A 19,574-nucleotide genomic window follows, 5' to 3' on the forward strand; every position below is an offset into this window, starting at 1 on the left:
AGCTGGCTCTGCCTGCAGTTGGGGTGTGTGTGGAGGGTGGCTGGTAGCAGCTTCCTCCTCGGAAGCAGCAGATAAGTCCGATGTTCCAGTTCATAGTGATGTTGACCTTCCAGACCCTGCTACCCCTTTCTTTCTAGAAGTAGTTCCTTCTCAGGACCACACTCTAGAGTTTAACTGCAGAGTCTTGCTATGGGGAGGGGATAGTTATTAATAACTATCAATCATTATATTGATTCCATTTAACATACATAGCACATACTATGTAGGCATATGCGTTGTATGCTTTATAAAGATACTTATTACTTGATATCAACCCTGGGAGAGCTCCATCAACGTTAATCCGTACACTAACAACAAGTCAACTGAGCCACAGAAACATGAACTAGCTCATTACGTGGTAGAGCTGCACTGAACCTCAGATACAGCTCCAGAACTCACGTTCTTGACCAGGCTCTGGCTTACTGAAAGAATCCCAAGTCCATGGCTCCTGCAACCTTAACCATACCACCCAACACACATGGCTGAGAAACCAAAGAGGCATCACCTGCTAATATGTGCTCTGTCCCTATACCTGAGCTGGCAGGCTTGTTCCACAGCACAGGGTGGATCCATTTTGCACAACGGGTGCTTGGTAAGGGCTTGTTGGCTGAATACTTTTCCTGATGTTCCTTAGGAACATCTCTTCTCCTCTGGGTTTGTACAGGGGCAGTACAGTCACAGATTCTGAGTCTCCTTTTAACTCAGCCATCCAGGATTGCCACAGTGGCTGCACCAATGGGCTCAAACACAGCAACAAGTGGGAGGAAGGCAAAGAACTGGGCAGTGTTTCCTTCTACCCTGACTGGCCAGCACCTAGCAACAATAAAATTGAGCTCAGATTACCACACACTTCAGATGGCTTATAATAGAACAAGCTCAGCCAGGTATCTGTATTTCCCAATGTGCAATGGAAGCTTTGTAATGCAAACGGATTTCTAACGGCCCAGTCTAGTGGCAATGTTATTTTATCCTAAACTTAGATTATTCTGTTTTTAGAACAGGGTTCTTACAAAGCGAAGGCCTGGAGAGGACAGCATGCCTGGCAAGGAGGGCCAGCACAGGCAAGAGAGCATTTTTGTCTGGGACAGTCAGAATTAATAGGCAGCCTGTGGGTCTATGGAAAGAGCCAGGTGGACCCAAAGTGCAAATAATTGGAGAAGTTTAATAAATACTTGTTCTTCAGGGAAATGAAGACACGACCCCCTTGACCGCATGGATTTTATTGTTTAAGAGAAATTAAGGACAGAATCCCAAAAGGAGTTGTTTTGTTTCCAACAGATTTGTTCAGGCTCTGCCCATTCTTGATCTTCATGCGCAATTACCTCAAACAGGTTCGTTTGGGAAGGAAGCCTCTATGGGGCATTCTGTAGTTTCCCGTGGTGCCTAATTTTGAGGAGTGTAGTGTGGGGAGAGGACACTAGCATCTATTTTTGTTTTGTGTTTTTAAATCATTTTATTGGGGGCTCATACATTTCTTATCACAATCCATACATCCATCCATTGTGTCAAGCACATTGGTACATTTGTTGCCATCATCATTCTCAAAACATTTGTCTTCTACTTGAGCCCTTCATATCAGCTCCTCATTTTTCTCCTCCCTCCCCACTCCCCCTCCCTCATGAACCCTTAATAATTTATAAATTATTATTTTGTCATATCTTACACTGTCCAACATCTCCCCTCACCTACTTTTCTGTTGTCCATCCCCCAGGGAGGAAGTTATATGTGGATCCTTGTAATTGGTTCCCCCTTTCGACCCCACCTTTCCTCCAACCTCCCGGCATCACCACCCTCACCACTGGTCCTGAAGGGGTCATCTGCCCTGGATTCCCTATGTTTCCAGTTGCTATCTGTACCAGTGTATATCCTCTGATCTAGCCATATTTGTGAGGTAGAACTGGGATAAGAGTGGGGGGAGGAAGCATTTTAGAAGTAGAGGCAAGTTGTATGTTTTATCATTGCTACCCTACAACCTGACTGACTCATGTCCTCCCCACGACCCTTCAGTAAGGGAGTGTCCAGTTGTCTACAGATGGGCCTTGGGCCTCCACTCTGCACTCACCCTTATTTAAAATGATATGATTTTTTGTTCTTTGACGCCTAATACCTGATCCCTTCTACACCTCATGGTCACACAGGTTGGTGTGCTCCTTCCATGTGGGCTTTGGTGCTTCTGAGCTAGATCGTTGCTTATTTACCTACAAATCTTTAAGACCCCCGACACTAGCATCTATTTATTACTGACAATATGCCAAGAACTACACCAGGGATGAACACAAGGTAAAAGCACCCTTTTCTACAAGGGAGTACCACATCTCTATGGGGTACTTTAGAAGTGAGAGGACAAATTGTCCTGGGACACCTATCAAGTGCCAGTGCCCAAATTTGAGCCCAAGCTGGCCTAACTCCTGTGTTTATCCCTTGGATGCTGTTCTGAACATAGGCAGCCTCAGGATGTATGAACAAAGTGGTATCCGGCAAAGAGGTGGGCTGGGAACAGGAAGACAGGAAAGGAAAAGGCAGTCATTGTAAAGAAGCCCACACAAACAAAATGCTGTGACTTATGTTTTCTAAGTGTGTCATAACTGTATGAGAGATAAGTACATGGGTCTTGTAGGCAGCATCTAGGAGAATTGTTCCCAACACACGAGACAGCTGCATTTCTAATCCTGTGCACCCAGTAACTGAAAGCTGATGGTGTCTATGGTAGAAAAAGCAGGCTACACTGCAGTGCAGCATTCACAGGCAAACCAAATTACTAGGTTAGCTTGACCTGTGAGCCTAGTTAGAAGGCTGTTTTGTTGATACTATAAGGAGCTTTAGTGGGGTACACATTTGGCTGCTGCTAACTTCAAGATCATCAGTTCAAATCCACCAGCTGCTCTGAAGAAGAAAGACAAGGCTACCTGTTCAAGTAAAGATTTAGAGCCTTAGAAACCCAAAGTGGTAGGTCTATTCTGTCCTCAGTGGTTACTGTGTTAGTCTGGGTAGACTAGAGAAATAAATCCACAGAAACTTACATGTATGTAAGAGAGAGTTTTATATAAAAGGTAAGTGTGCATTCAGAAAGCATCCCAACCCAGTCCAGTCCAAGCCCATATGTCCAACGTTAGCCCATATGTCCAACACTGATCTACAAAGTCCTCCTCAAACTTTCAAAAAACACAATGACACCGAATGCAGGAGGGTCACAGGCCAGTGGGTAGAAAGTGTTTGAATCCAGTGGTAGTGTAAGCATCCCAGCTCTGGCAGGGGTCTCCATGTGGCTTCTCCAGCACCCAGGGCTGCATCAGGGTAAGTCCATGTGGCTTCTCCTCAAGGATGTCTTGCAGGAAATGAGCCTTGCCAGCTACGGCAGTCACACTAGTCCAACTGTCAGAGAACAAGAAACCAAAGCAACAGAAGGGTGAGGTTCGCCAAGCCATTTTTCTCTCCGCCCTTCAATTAAACTGCCATCAATTAATCCCCCATGTGTTTATCAGCCAGGTTGGCACAATCAACCTTAACTAGCACAGTTGCTTTGAGTTGAAATCAACTCAATGGCAGTGAGTTTCAGTTTCGTTACATTTAGGTGTTTCTAGATTAACTTCCTGTTAAAGGTGACCCTGTGTCCATTTTTGATCTTCACCCACAAATACACCCAAGCAAACAAAAAATCCGTAATGAAGGATCAAGACCCAAAGTTATTAGGAGGCACAGAACATAATAAATCACATTCACAACTGCAAGAGCAGTATCTTTTCCACCATCACCCTGTGATGCCCTGTCATCTGGTAAGGAGCTTGATCCTGGAGAAGACCCCATAAAATGCTAATAACATGAAAGATGCCTCACCAATTGAAACCCCTCAAATCAGAATATGGGGAGCAAGAAAGGTTGCCAGACTTCCCACAAATCCTGACTCTTTTGAATCTTCCTTAGAGAAAGACGGGGCTCTCCACTGCTTTAAACAGTTATAGTCTCCGAAACCCACAGGGGATCGCCAGGGCTAGCATTGACGTGATGGCAGCAAGGGAGTTAGAAAGATAGGTTCTCTACGGACAGACTTTCTAGGTTAATGGTGATAGAGATGAACGTTCTTACCTGACTCATGCGCATCAGATCGGTGTGATCATTTGCAGGAAGGAAACCTATCTGCATGAATGAGGCAAGAGTCCTATTTGAGATGCTGGCTAGAAATTGGCAGATTCAAGCCAGGCCAGGCAGTTGGCCATCCCGCAGCTCTTTCTGCCAGCTCTGTGCCGCATTTCCAGCCTTTGTTTTGTCCTCTTTCACCTACATGCTGTCGCTCTGCCAAGATGTAGAATTAAAGTGCCCACCAGGGCTTACAACCAGTCATTCCAGTCTGCACCCATCCCCTGCTGAGAATTTGCTTTTCCATCCCAGATCTACTGAATCAGAATCAATGCTTTAACAAGGTCTACAGGTGATTTGTGCATATGCGATTCATACATAGAAATCGTACAAGGATCTTGTTAGAATGAAGATTCTGATTCCACATGTCCTGGATGGAAAGGAAAATTCTCAGCAGAGGTTTGAACCAGAATGAACCAGTTAAAAGCTCTGGTGTCAATTGAGAAAGCCATTAGCTTTGACCCTGAAGTTTTCATTTTAATAAAGGCTTCATGAATACCAAAGCTTTCGTTCAGAAGCACATTTATTTACTAATTTGTAGTGAACGATAGAAAGTCATCACAAGTAAACTTGGGCTAACCTTGCTTACTGGGTCCTCGGTCCCTGGGAAGGGATTATACATTTGAAGAGGCTTTAATTCTGCATGAAGGTGCTGATGGGTTGCGAGAGAGACAGCTACATCGTACCTAGTAGCAGAATTTTTATGTGAAAGAGGTAAAATTGTTCAATACAGATTAGCCTACAAGTAAACCCATGCCTGCTTTGCTTACTGGGTAGTCAGACACTAGCTTCAACTTTTCTAAATACCTCCAGGCAGTAGGATAAGAACAAAGTATCTACTGCGTATGAAGTATGACAGCGAGAGGAGTTTAGGTGTATAGATTTTGGTATCTACTCTAATGCCTATTTTTAAAACCAATCTTTGCATGTGTTGGCGATGTCCTCTCCCCTCTATTACAGGAATAAATGCAACAGGACTTGGCATACATGCAGATCAGGGATAAATCCTGGTCTCAGGTGGCAAGCATACTTCAGTTCTTTTGTCAGCTCTAAGAGTCAATCGTTGCTCATGTCACTGTCTCAACTACCAGCCAGAAGGGTGACAGCTGGAACTCAGCAGCCACTCTGCAGGAGAAAGGTGGCGGTCTGCGTCTATAAAGATTAGCGCTCTTGGAAGCCTTATGGGGGCAGTTCTCCTCTGGCCTGTAGAGTCTATATATGAGTTGGAATTGACCCAATAGCGGTGGATTTGGTTTAGGATTTTGGTTTTATTCATATTTAGATATATTTCAAAGACTTAGCTCAGCATTAGTAAAAAAAAAAGTGTGAGGTTTTTATTACATTTTTTAAATGCTCTAAATAAGCACCTTCAGAAATTTTCACTGATAAATTTAAAGTTAGCTCAATGCCTAATAAAAATGACTCTCAGGTGAATGAAAATATTCAGGGCTCAAGTTGGTTTAATTTACAAGAATCCAAACAAGTTGCTATGGTAAAAGTTAAATAGATTTTATTACCTTTCCTCCTCTGTCCTCATTAGTCCATTCTATTTGGATCAATGTGTATTTAATTGTCTAGACCTGTGAGGAATTGAATTCTGAATTCCTGGGAAACAGAGGCTGCAGGAAGGGTGCCTGATGCAGTCTGTGCGGTGTGGAGGGGCTTCCCCTGGATGGTGGCGGCTACGGGAACTATCTGCTCCTATGGGAGGGGTGTAGAGGAGCGAGCGAAGAGGGCCAGTGGCTTGGGAAGAGTGTGCGAGTTATTCTGGAGGAGCAGTGGGCTCTGGCGTTCCACTAAAGGGACAGCACGAATGAAAGCCCAGAGATGACTGTATTCTTGTGTCAACCAGGGAGCCGTGATGATTGTAGTCACAAGCCCTCGCCCTGTCTTTGGGTTCTAGGTCCAACTCGAAAGATGCCCCCCAGCTCCAGCGCCATGGACTTCTTCCAGCTCTTTGTTCCCGACAACGTCCTCAAGAACATGGTGGTGCAGACAAACATGTATGCCAAGAAGTACCAGGAGCGGTTTGGGAGTGATGGGGCCTGGGTGGAGGTGAACCTGGCAGAGATGAAGGCTTTCCTGGGCTACATGATCTCCACCAGCATCTACCACTGCGAATCTGTGCTCAGCATCTGGAGCAGCGGCTTCTACAGCAACAGGAGCATCGCCCTGGTCATGAGCCAGGCTCGCTTCGAGAAGATCCTTAAGTACTTCCATGTCGTGGCCTTCCGCTCCAGCCAGACCACACATGGCCTCTACAAGGTCCAGCCCTTCCTTGACTCCCTGCAGAATGGTTTTGACTCTGCCTTCAGGCCTTCCCAAACCCAGGTGAGCCGCTTCCTCTCTGTGGGTCAGCCAGGACATTCGGGAGTAGCCATTCAGGATCCCTGTGCTCCTCCCGCTGACTGGAGTTGGCTGCAGGAGGACAGGGTGAGTGGATCATGAGTGAAGACAAGGGGGCTTCTAGGGGATCTCTGCTGTTTTCCATTTCATTAACCCATGTGTTAGATGGGAGAGAAATGGTAATATCCATATGCCAAATGACAGATAAGTAAAAATTCAGTATTTGACTCTTAGATGCAACTGCCTGCTTCCGTTTTCCTCATCCTCCTTTTCCCTTTACTTATATTTTCTCTCCATATTATATTTTGCTCTGGCTAATATTAATTTCCTTGCCAAAATCTCCAAGCATGTATGTTCTCCTGTGGGTAGTGAAAAGTGGTTTAGAAACCTTCCAAGTAGCAAAAGGAATTGAGTCTGTAATTCCGATCATTCTTCAGATAATTACATATGTGATATGGGTCGACCTGGCAGAACCCTGAGTCAAGTTCAGAAGACCCAGAACCTACCTGTTGTGACTCCTTAGTGCCTCCTGTTATTTCCTTCACCCACTCCAGAAGGCTGTTTGCTCTCAGTTCTAAGCCTTTTACTGGTGTCAGCTTGTGACAATTGCATTTCGCTGTGGTGAGAGTTTCAGAATCATCCTCTAAATTTCTCCCTGCAAACTGGAAGGGGCTACATTTCTAGAGATTTCTGTAACCAAAACTTTTGCAGGAAGCACAACCCAAAATGTTTAACTAGAAACTTCTTGACCAGGGTGAACCCAATATGAAATGAAACCAAAATTTAGTTCACAATTATGTGTATTTGTCAATATCTACCCATCTACTCCTTTCCTGTGCTGTTCCTGTTAGGGCGAGAAAGACTAATGAACCTCACCTTTCTGATGGTCTCTTCTACATCGCTTCCCAGGCTCTCTGGATCCTGCCTTCTCTCCTGTGCAGCTGGGAGCCACAGGATTTTTGTGGGGGAAGATGGTTCCCAATCTCAGATCTCGCAAACGTTACTGCTCTCTGTGAACTGTTCTCCCTGCTCTTCGCCCTGTGACTTTCTTGAATTTCAGGGGGTACTTGCTCTGCTCTTTCTGACCCATACAATTCATTTTTCCTCTTCTCTTTGCTTTTACAAATTTATCCAGTCTCCAAGGCTCGGTATCAAGGCCACTTTCCGATGTCGACCCTTTGTTTCCTGAATTGTCTCCTGGCCCAATGTAAAGGCATCACCTGCCTTCTCCCGAGAGGCACGGTCCTTTGGAGCACAAGTCCTGCCTGTGGCCTGGTGTCCACAGCACTAAGCTTAGGGCTGGGCGCATTGTGAACTAAATCGAGGAAATCTGAGCTAGTCATCAAGGGAAAACAAACATTCTTGACCTTCCTTGCAATCTAATATTAGAGGAGATGCTAGAAAAGACTGGAGTCTCTGTTCCTCTCTCTCAAGAATCAATCGATCAGCTATGTGGCTGATTGATATTTAATAGCCTGGGATCTGGTTGCTAAGGTTACTTCCAGCTCCAAGTTTAGGCCATTCATCGTCATTCACACAACTGTTTCAATAAGACTTGCCAGGTGCCTCCTATAGGTCAATTCTGTGCCCGCTAGAAATGTAGCAGATCATCTGTGACCCAAGTCGGGGTGGCTCCGAGAACTGACTGCTGTGCCTGTTACAATATACTGAGCGGCTGAGTGGGTAACTCTCCAGTGTGCCCTCCCCTCTCCCAGCCCCTGAGCCTGAAGACCACAGGAGAGGGAGCCAGCCGGGTTCTGGAACACCGTGGCAACAAGATCAGACCTCAGCTCCCTGCCAGGGACAAGTGGCTAAGAGAGCAACTCACATGAGCAGTGGTGGGGCTACTGGGAATTGGGGGGGGGGTTCTTACATTTCTTCTTATTTTCTGGTTGGCAAGTTGAGGGAGAGGAGGCTTTGGATAAAGTTTGGTTTGTGGTAGGGCTCTCTGTCCTGATTCTTGTTGTTACTTTGTGTATGTGTGTGGGTTTTTGTTTTATTTTTATTTGTTTTTGTCTCTAGCTCCCATGCCCTCGTGTGAATCCTTGGCACAAACGATTAAACACTAGAGGACTCACTGAAAGGTTGGTGGTTTGAACCTCTCAGAGACACCTCAGAAGAAAGGCCTGGCGATCTGCTTCTGAGAGAGAACAGCCATGAGCAGAGCCACAAGAGCAGGTCTGCTCCTCACTCATGGGGTCACCAGGAATCCGCATCAACTAACAAAACAACAATACGTTTTCCTTTACTCTGTGCTTTGTAATTCTCGTTTGTCACTGCATCTGTAAGGTTCTCTTCCTTTGGCTGTCTTTTCTATTCAAGGTCCCCATGTCTAAGTCAAGACTCCGGGTGGAAACCAGTGGTATGCTCCAAAGAGGCAATTGAAGAACATTTGCAGGAAAGATTGGAGGCTAAGGGAAACCATAAGGGGAGGGGCCTCCTTGGGTGGGACTGGGGATCTGCCCACAGCAGTACCAGGCATAGGCTAGGGAAAAGATTGGGAGCGGGCTCAGTGGCCAGACAGTCCTGGGCACACAAGCAGCCTAGCATTCGATTCTGTCATCTCTTGCTCTTCTTTGTTCCTCAGTCTCTTCCTAATATCCCTCTTTGGCCAGATAAACAATAAGCTAGTAGACCAGCAGTTCTCAACCTGTGGGTTGTGACCCCTTCCTTTGGGGGTCGAATGACCCTTTTACAGGGGTCACCCGATTCATAACAGTAGCAACATTACAGTTATGCAGTAGCAATGAGAATAATTTTATGGTTGAGGGGAGGGGCCACCACACCATGTATTAAAGGGTCGCAGCATTAGGAAGGGTGAGCACCACTGTAGTAGACGGAGGAGCCCAGGCAATGCTGTTTATGAGAGGTTGGCCACAGGCCAGAGTGCAGTGCAGAGGAGATAGACAGTGAATCTGAGTTTAGTTGGAAGTTACAGTTGGCCACCCCTAAGTCACAGAACAACTTTGCATGGTCCTCGTTCCTGCCTCCTGAGGACGGTCAGAACAAAGCTCTTTCCTTCCTCCTTCATCATGTATGTGAATGAAGTTCCTCCAGATTCCAGGAATCTCTGGTGTGCTGCCCCCTGACACTATCTTCTCTGAACTCTATCCTCAACACACTTTCTACCCTGAAGTCTCTGAGTTGTTGTTTTTTTTCAGCAAACATGACCTTTGTGATGATTCTAGAACTTTGATAATGTTTTCTGAGTTCCTGGAATCCCATGGCAACCAAAACAATAAGTGTTCACACAAATACAAAATGTGGAAACACTACATCTCTTTAAAATTGGGAACAGAACAATTAGAGAAATATTGTAGGGAAAGGAATATGCAGTAAATAAATGGATGCTCTCTCTTTTCACCACCCAGACCACCTGCCACCACCCAAAGTAAGCTCATCATAGGCAGAAGTGGGGGGACTGGAGGAACAGAGCCACTTAGCAGAAATGCTGCTCAGTGTGCCACCGAAAGAGAAGAAAGTTGCTGTTCTTGTGGGTATCGGTTACAGAGCTCCAGGGAGCCTCCTGCTCTGTGCTCAGCTTCATAATGACCCATTCATAATTCCCTTAATAATTATAAAAGGGGGGGGGATTGAGGGTCAAAAATTCTTGCTGACTCTTCTGCTCTGATGAGGCATATGATTAAATGTAAATTTGTCACTAATTATAGGTTAAATGCAAATGGGACCTGGGTCCTCGATTTTCTTTCTGAAGATGACAGTAAGAGAGGGCAATTTCGTTTAATATGGCCTCCGAGAAAGAAGGCTCTCAGATGGCAGGGGTAATTGGGTAGGGAACAGGCCAGCAGCAAAGGACTTTATGCCATTTTATTTCATCTCCATCTGCTCTGTTCTTCACCACTGTGTGTGGGACTTGTGCATTTTGTTGGCGCAATTCCGAATGGGGCTTTGAATGTTTTATAACTACAGAGAGCTCTTGCGTACATGAAGCCAGGGGGCTGGAGGCACTGCACCAGCTCAGCTTCTTTAGTGCTCCCTTCATCAGCCCAAGGCTCTGGGTTCTTTCACCATGCAGGCAAATTCTCTGTGGGGATCAAGTGTGCACAGGTAGGACTGAAAAAGATAATTGTGCTCTTTTATTTTTAATGGAGTTCAAGGTAACATTCATAGAAGAGTGGATGAATACTGCCCCATCCACAAGTGAGGGCAAGCTTTGTCCTCCATGTCGCCCTGTTAGAGCATATTCTGGGGCTTTGTGGCTCCCCTGGAGCAGCAGCAACACCTGGAAGCTCTGTGGATCCGCAGAATATCAGGCCCTATTCCAAAGTCCCCAGCTAGAATCTATGTTTTAATAAGACCCCCACAGAATTCGTTTATACATTAAAGTTTAAAAAGCACTCATCTAGAGAGGGCTTGGCAAACATTTTGTGCAACGAGCCAATTAGCAAATATTTTAGACGTTGTGGGTGCTATGGGTCTTGTTAATGGGTCTCTTGCAACGTGTCAGTTTTGCCATTTTAACATGAAAGCAGTCACAGGCAGGGACATGGCTGTGTCCAATAAAACCTTATTGACAAAGGCAGATGGCAGGCTGGATTAGGCTGGATTTGCCAAGCCATGAGCTAGCGCTTAGGACAAGTCCTGGAAATGGTATCATTGTCGACACTCTTCATGTCAGTTAGCAATCAACACACATGCCAGCTCATAATTAAATTGATAGTAGAATTAGAGAGTGAAGTGTGGCAAGTTCCTAAAATGTCCCCAAAGGCTCCCAACTTCTTAGTTTAAAGAAGCAAGATTTCGACTACTCCTTTGGACCCGGTAGCCCAAAGCTATGCCGCCTCATTTTATTTTATGGGCTTCTTGTTGAAAACCTCATCTGCCCTTGTCAGTTGAAATAGTTGAGAATGGACCTTGATGACCCGGAGCAGAGCTAAAGGACTTTGCCATCGCAACGAGATCCAAGGACGGGTTTCCGTAGGAAGGAGGGATTGTACCTACACGAGAACTGTCTTTAATGCCTGAAGAAATTCTACACGCGCTTTTCTCTTCGATTCGCATTGGAGCAGATATCCGATAAACAAGTGTTGGTTAAAACTGGGTGGATTCTGAGTCAGGGAGGGAAAAACATTGTAACCATTGGAACTGTCGATTGAGGGAGAGGAGTTCTTTGAAATGGAACGGGTGCCTTCGCAGTGGCACCAAGTGACAGTGTTAGCTGGGTACCGTTTCCTGATTAGTGGCTCAATGTCAGGACCTATGGGAAGTGCTTCACGTATCAATTCTAGTATAGATATTAACGTGACTTCTCCGAGATGAGGAAACTCAGGCTCAGTGAGGCGACCTAACTTACCCAAGGTCTCACAGCTGTAGCAAAAAACTGAATTTGGGATCATGGTGCATTTCTTGAATACCTCCAATTTTTCTCCCACCCTCCTGGTAGGTGCTACATGAACCCCTGATCGACGAGGACCCAGTATTCATTGCCACATGCACAGAGAGGGAGCTACGGAAGAGGAAAAAGAGGAAATTCAGCCTCTGGGTCCGGCAGTGCTCCTCCACGGGCTTCATCATTCAGGTAAGCCTGGGCGGGGCAGGACAGGGCTAGAAGGGGGCCAAGGATCTGACCCACAGAAGAGCAGGCGGACTTGTCCTTTCCTCTTCTCACTGTGCAATGGGTTCTCCCAGTGTTCAGTTGAGGTTGGGGCTATACTGTGCCCCATCCTTCCAGGCCCAGAGGGATCCACACCATGACGGACAACTGTCTTTGCAGGCTCTTTCTTATGCCATAAGCACTAACTAAAGCTCCATCCTGGCCACGTCGGCTTTCTGGGCTTGTTGCCTGTCAACTGGAGGCCTGCCCCAAAGCACTAGAGGGTAGTGGAGAGCTCACCCTCTTTGAAAGCACCACCGGGTGGCTGTCCCAGAGGCGCCTCACTTTCTAGGTTTCCTCTCCACCTCCAAGTCCGGAGGAGGCCTTTTTCCATTAGCCTACCAGCAGCCAACTGACTAAGTCAGGGCCTCGGTCAGGAGCAGGTGGCCTTTGAGTGGCATTGCCTGTGTTGACCACCTTTGCCCTGCTCCAAGCACCCATTCAAGTCCGTTTTAGAAGAGGTAGAGCACTGCCACCTAGCACTGCTCCCCAGGAGGAGTGAGGTACAGAGGACGCATGAGGAGAAGGAGGATGGGGACTTGGTGACGTCTCCTGCTGGGCTGCTCTTCTGCTAGCATTTGGGAGGGGGAGGGCTTGGCCATGGCAGCCACTCCATGCTTACTGCCTCCCCTGAGCTTGCACCCCAAGGCCCAAGCACAAGCCTGGGTTTTGTGCTATATTCTTTTCCTGAGATATAAAATCCTGAGATTTAGACCAGTATTCCTAAGAGATTCAGCTGAACACCTTCTCACTCAATCTGCTCTTGAGCCACATCAAGGGTAATCGGTCTGCTCCAGAAACGCCACTCTGCCTCCTATTATGGATCTGGGTCTTGTAGGCTAGGGTGAGATTGGATTTCCAGTCCAGCCCTAGGTCTCAGTCTGCTTATAGACATCAGGAGGTTGCCAGTGTCCCTGAGCCAGAGTAGACCTATCCCAGAGCAAGACTCCCTCCTAGAGGAGGTGCTTCTGTTCCTGCCTGCCTCTGCTGTGCCCTCTGATAACCACACTCCCTTCAGGCCAGAAAAAACAGCAGATTCATTCTATTGAATACCCCCCTCCCCCAAGGGACCATTCAATTATACTTTCAATAAATATTTATGAAGTATCTGCTATCTGTCAAGCAGTGTCATAGGTACAGGGACTCTGAAGAGCATGGTCATGCCATCTCGGAGATTACCCTACTTGGTGTTGATTATGTGTGCATGTGGGAGTCTGTGTGCATCCAGCACCACTTGGTTTTTACAGTGAGCTTGGTGAATAGATAGAAATCAGCTTTACTACCTGGCAAAGCCTCCAATCTCTATTTTGGTACAAGTGCTTTCCAACTTCTCCAAAAATAGGAAGTTCGACTTGGTAAGTCCAACTTTCTTTTAATTTCGAAAACTTTATGATTCTAAGAGGCTTTGCAACAGCATGAGGGTTTGTTTTTAGAAGCTGGCAGTTCCCATTCAAGATCCATCTGGTTGTCTACCATTTCGAGAGGTGCCTATAAAGCACACATCAACTGTGGCACTGTGGAGAGGGAGCAATTATACTTCAGTCACAGACAATCTTGCGACAAGGCAGAAGCAGGGCATTGCTCAGCCTCACAGTTCACCTTTGTTCTTACTAGAAGTGCTTTTGATAGGCAGTACAGGGGCTCTGGGAGCACGTTTGTGTTGGCTACCAACCACACAGTCAGAAGTTCTAACCCACTAGCTGCTCTGAGGGAGAAAGATGAGGCTTTCTGCTGCCACAAAGAATTAGTCTTGTAAACTCAAAGGGACAGTTCTACACTGTCCGATAGGGTCACTATGAGTCAGAATCAACTCGGTGGCAATTAATTTGTTTGTTTGGTGACAGGCAGCAGAAGAGGTCTGTAAGGAGCCGGGGTGACCCTCATAGTGAACCATGTAACCTCAGGTTCGTTTTCTATGAGTGGTCCTCTTCATATTGGTGTTTTCCTAGTCCTTGTCCTGGTTTGAGAGGAGCCCTGATGCCATAGTAGTTGTTGGGACGCTAAAGTCAGCAGTTCAAAAACACTAGCTGCTCTTTGGGAGAAAAATGAGGCTTCTACTCCTGTAAAAAAGTTAGTCTTACACTGGAAACACAGTGTAGCAATTGTGCCCGATCTGATCCCACCATACCGAGGCAAAACACTAAGGGTGGGCAGCAAAACAGCAAGGGGAGTAGAGCAAGGAAGTCCGGAGGGAATACCAAAAATAGACTTTGGAGCCAGGGCATGGCACCCCATCAGACTTGACTAGAAAACACTCATAAAAGTCAACAAATAGAACTTGAACTATTTATAGGCTTTTCTTGTTAATTTTTGTCGTTATTTTTGGTTGTTGTTTTGTTTTCTTTTGTTGATTTGTTTTGCTCTGTCTTGTTTTTTGTGCATATTATTATCTCTGAAGGTCTATCTAGATAAGAAAGGCTGTATAAACAATCTGGAGAAAACGATGAACTGACGGATCCCTGGGGGACATGGGAGAGGAGAAGGTGGGGGGAAAGAAAGTAGGTGTTAACAAACCCAGGGACAAGGGAAACAGCAAGCTATCCAAAATCGATGGTGAGGAAGGTGTAGGCGTCCTGGTGGGGCAGTCCTGGTGGGGCTTAATCAAGGACAATGTAACAGAGAGGAATTACTGAAACCCAAATGAAGGCTGAGCATGATAGTGGGACAAGACCAAAGTAAAGGAAATAGAGGAAAGAAATAGGAGGCAAAGGCACATATAGAGGTCTACTACAGGCATGTACATATGGACATTGCAGATGCACATTGGGCCTCTACTGAAGTACTCCCTCAATGCAAGAACACTTTGTTGTATTAACCTGGCATTCCATGATGCTTACCTTCCCGACACAATCACTGAAGACAAAGCAGGTACATAAGCAAATGTGGTGAAAAAAGCTGATGGTGCCCGGCTATCAAAAGATATAGCACTCGGGGTCTTACAGGCTTGAAGATCAACAAGCAGCTATTTAGCTGAGAAGCAACAAAGCCCACATGGAAGAAGCACACCAGCCTGTGGGATCACAAAGTATCAATAGGATCAGGTATCAGGCATCAAAGAACAAAGTCATATCATTGTGAATGAAGGGGGAGTGGGGAGTGGAGACTCAAAGCCATCTGTAGGCAACTGGATATCCCCTTACAGAAGGGTCACAGGGACAAGACGAGACAGACAGGGTGCAGTATAGCAACCAGACAGGGTGCAGTATAGCAACAGGCTGCAGTATAGCAACAGTGAAACACAACTTTCCTCTAGTTCTTTAATGCTTCCTCCCCCCACTATCATGACCCCAATTCTACCTTCAAATTCCTGCTAGACCAGAGGATGCACACTGGTACAGAGCTGGAAACACAGGAAATCCAGCACAGATAAACCCCTCAGGACCAACAATGAGAGTAGCAAAAACAGGAGGGGAAGGAGAAGGTCGGGGAGAAAGGGGAAACCGATCACAGTGATCTACATATAACCACCTCCCTGGGGGACAGACAGCCGAAAAGTGGGTGAAGGGAGATGTCGGACAGTGTAAGCCATGACAAAATAATGATTTGTAAATCATCAAGGGTTCATGAGAGAAGGGGAGGGGGGGGAAGGAGGGGAAAACGAGGTGCTGATACCAAGGGCTCAAGTAGAAAGCAAGTGTTTTGAGAATGATGGTGGCAGCAAATGTACAAATGTGCTTGACACAATGTATGTATGTATGTATGTGATAAGAGTTGTACAAGCACCCAATAAAGTGATTTTTAAAAGAAAAAAAAAAGTTACAGTCTTGGAAACCCACTGGAGTAGTTCTATTCTGTCCTATAGAATTGACCCGATGGCAGGGAGTTGTTTTGCTTTGTTTGGGGGCTGCGCAGGGAATCCTGTTTGACCACTTCTGAAAATCAGCAGTGTGGTGAAGACCAGCAATGTTAGAGGGAAGGAGTAGACGATTCTATATATTTTGAAAACTATCACCTACTTATCTCTTTGATTTTCCCATCAGCTTTGTGCAGTGCAGAGTGTGGGCAGTGTTTATCCCAAATTTTCAGCGGCAGCTGGCTGGGTGCACAAAGGATATATGTTCTCAGCAGCAGCAAACTTAGCACTTCAATGCCACTTCTCTCTCTGATCCCAGGCTTCTTCTTCCCATTTCTGTCTTCTAGAATTCCTTCTTTTGACCCATTGGTTATATAAGTGTGCTATTTAATTCTACAGGTTTGTGAAGTTTCCAGTTTCTGTGATTGATTTCTAGCTTCATTCCATTGTGATTAGAGATATACTTCGTATGATTCGATCTTTTAATTTTATTGCGACTTGTTTCAGTGTATGGGCTACAGTGTCCATTGGAAAGGAATGGACGTCCTCTGTTGGATGGTGTGTTCTAAATATGGCTGTGCAGTCTGACTGGTTACAGTGTTGTTCCCCTGAATCTTTTGTGTAGCTGAACTATCATCTGTTGATGACATCTCCAACATTTTTGTATTATGCTCTTTAATTTCTTCCTTCAATTCTGGCAGGATTAGATTCTTGTGGGGTTGCTAATATAAGATGCATGTAAGTTTATAATCCTTATGTCTCCTTGATGAATTGACCTGTTGGTCATTACATACCATCCTTCTTTTTCTCTTGGGATAGTTTTTAACGTAAACCTCTTTTGTCTTATATTAAAATAGCCACCCAGCTCTCCTTTGGGCATCACTTTTCCATTCTTTCCCCTTTCACCTGTCTGTGTCTTGAAATCCAAAATAGGTCTCGCATAAGTAGATAGGTGGCTCATGCTTACTTTTCTATTGTCTTTTAGCTGGAGATTATAATCCATTTACATTTAGAGCAATTTTAAAAAAATAAGGATTAACTCCTGTCCTTTTCCTGTTATTTCGTGTCATGTACCTTTCTTGTCTATCATTTCTCTTATATTTCTCTTTTCTGTCTAGTTGATTCTTTTTGTAGTGAATGATTTCATTCCCTTCTACTTTCCTTTTGTGTGTATTTTTTACATTTAATATCCTACATTTGTAATAATCTAGTTTAAATTGATAGACACCAACTTAGTCACTTCAATAACATAGAAAAACTCTTATTCCTATACCACTCCTAACCCCCTTTTTATGTTTTTGTTGTTACAAGTTACATCTGTCTGCACCTTTGGGTATCTGAGCCTCTAGACCAGTGGTTCTCAACATTGCTAATGCCGTGACCCTTTAATACAGATTCTCATGTTGTAGTGACCCCCCAACCATAAAATTATTCTCATTGCTACTCCATAACTGTAATTTTGCTACTGTTATGAATTGGGCGGCCCCTGTGAAAGGGTTATTCAACCCCCAAAGGCATCACGACCCACAGGATGAGAACCACTGCTCTACACGTTTATGGGAGGAGAGATCTTTGTCTTTCTGCTGTAGAGTAGCTAGTGGGTTCAAACTGCTAACCTTGTGGTTACGAGCCCAAAGCATAACCACCAGGCATCCTTAGAGTTACAAACAACAAAATAGGGAGTAAAATTGAACTTTTTAAAATTTACCCACGAAATAACCTTTGCCAGAGATCTTTGTGTGTGTCTTCATTTTACTTAAGGTCCTGCCTGGGGTCCTTTCATTTCAACCTGAAGCTCACCTTTTAGCATTTCTTGTAAGGTAGGGCGTATGGTAACAAATTCCCTCAGTTTTGTTTATCTGGGAGTGTCTCGAGTTCACACGCATATTTTGAACAACAGTTTCTGCTGTTTCCTGCTGCGTAGACAATTCTTGGTTGACAGTCTTTCCTTTTAGGAATTTGAATGTGTCATGCTATGGGCTTCCATAACTTTTGGAGAGAAATCAGTGGCTAAACTTATTGTGGATTATTTGATGTGATGATTTATTTTCCTCTTTATCTTTCTTTGGTTTTTAGAAGTTTCATTATAATGTATCTAAATCACATGGATGGAACTGTGTCACCTTAAAATATATGTCAACATGGCTAGGCCATGATTCGAAGTGTTATGTGGTTATCCATCCTACATGTCAGTAGATTTTATAAACCCTAAATTCTAGCTATAGTTACTGAAGCAAGGTTAAACCCACCTAATTCTGGCTCACAGAAACCGTATAGAATCGAGTAGAATTGTTCCACATGTTGAGAACCGCTGCTCTACACCTTTATGGGAGGAAAAATCTTTATATTTCTTCTGTACAATAGCTAGTAGGTTCAGACTGCTGAAGACGGAATCTCTCTGAGAGCAGATGGCCCCATCTGCCTCCCATGGAGCAATTGATTGATTTGAGCCACCAACATTGTGATTAGAGGCCCAGTGAGCCACCAGGGTACCCGGAAGCAAGGCTTGGTTCTAGGCTTATGTTAATGAAGCAGAATTGGGAGGGGATGATTGCCCTTACTCAGGTCACAAACCTGGTCAAGATGTAAGGAAGATTTCCCTCGGCTGTGACATGTCCCATTGTTTATCTTCCAAGAAATTAAAGGAGAAGGAAGTGAACCAAGAAGGAATGGCCTCAGTACCAAGGAGAAAGAAGAGCTGGAGGTGGAGCACATCCTTGGAACCCCGGGTGTAGGTACTGAGAACCTCCTACCTAGGGGACTTAGGCCAAGACCCAAGTAAATTTCCAAGGAGTGCCAGGTCCACAGACGCTAAAAAGAGACAAGGATATTCCCTCTATACTGTGATCTGACAGAGAGAACCCTCCCACCCCATCCTACCCCACCTGACTCCCCAGATTTGGACTTCTAATCTCCTGAATTGTGCGAGAATAAAATTCTATTTGTTAAAGTCATCCACTGGTGATATTCCCATTTTAGCAACACTGAATCACTAAAATGCTCCATACAGACCATTATGGTTTTATTTTAGAGTTGGCTGGGTTTTTTTGCTATGTAGGTAATTCTTATTTTGTCAATTTTGGGGAAAACTTCAGCTATTATTTCTTAAAAATTCTGTCCTTTTCTCAAGTTTCCTGGGATGCTTATGATGTATATTTTGGTCTACCTTATGGTGCCCATAAGTCCATTAGGCTCTATTCACGTTTCTTTATTCTTTTTGCTTCTCAGACCCAGTAACTTCAATTGCCTTGTCTTGAAGATTGCTAGTTCTTTCTTCTGCCTGCTCATATCACCTAATTAAACTCTTCGAGTAAATTTTTCACTTCAGTTATACATTTCAGGTCCAGTATTTCTGCTTGGTTCCTTTTTATAACTTTTAACTCAATGGTATTTATGTTTCATACAGATATTGTTTATTAACTTCCTTTAGTTATTTGTCTATGCTTTGCTTTAGATCTTTGAGTATGTTTAATACTATTGTCTTAAATTCTTTGTCTAGTAAATCCAATATCTGGATTTACACAGGGATGGCTTGTGTTACTTTAGATATTTTCCTTTTAAATAGGACATCCTCTTCCATTCTTTGGTAGGCTGGCCTTGTCTTTGGTTTTGTTGAAAATGGGGCATTTAAATATTGTAACTGCAAAC

General features: G+C 44.7%; 1 protein-coding gene across 1 annotated transcript in view; it reads left to right on the top strand.

Moving 5' to 3' along the window:
- Nucleotides 1-19,574, top strand: part of PGBD5 (piggyBac transposable element derived 5) — a 125,923-nt gene that overhangs the window by 83,403 nt on the left and 22,946 nt on the right. Inside the window, exons 2-3 of the mRNA XM_075531974.1 lie at nt 6,077-6,504; nt 11,924-12,058. Coding sequence (XP_075388089.1) covers nt 6,077-6,504; nt 11,924-12,058 — 563 coding nt within the window. The remainder of the gene's footprint in view (nt 1-6,076; nt 6,505-11,923; nt 12,059-19,574) is intronic.

This window comes from Tenrec ecaudatus, chromosome 1, assembly GCF_050624435.1.
Source record: "Tenrec ecaudatus isolate mTenEca1 chromosome 1, mTenEca1.hap1, whole genome shotgun sequence".
Classification (NCBI taxonomy): Eukaryota; Metazoa; Chordata; class Mammalia; order Afrosoricida; family Tenrecidae; genus Tenrec; species Tenrec ecaudatus.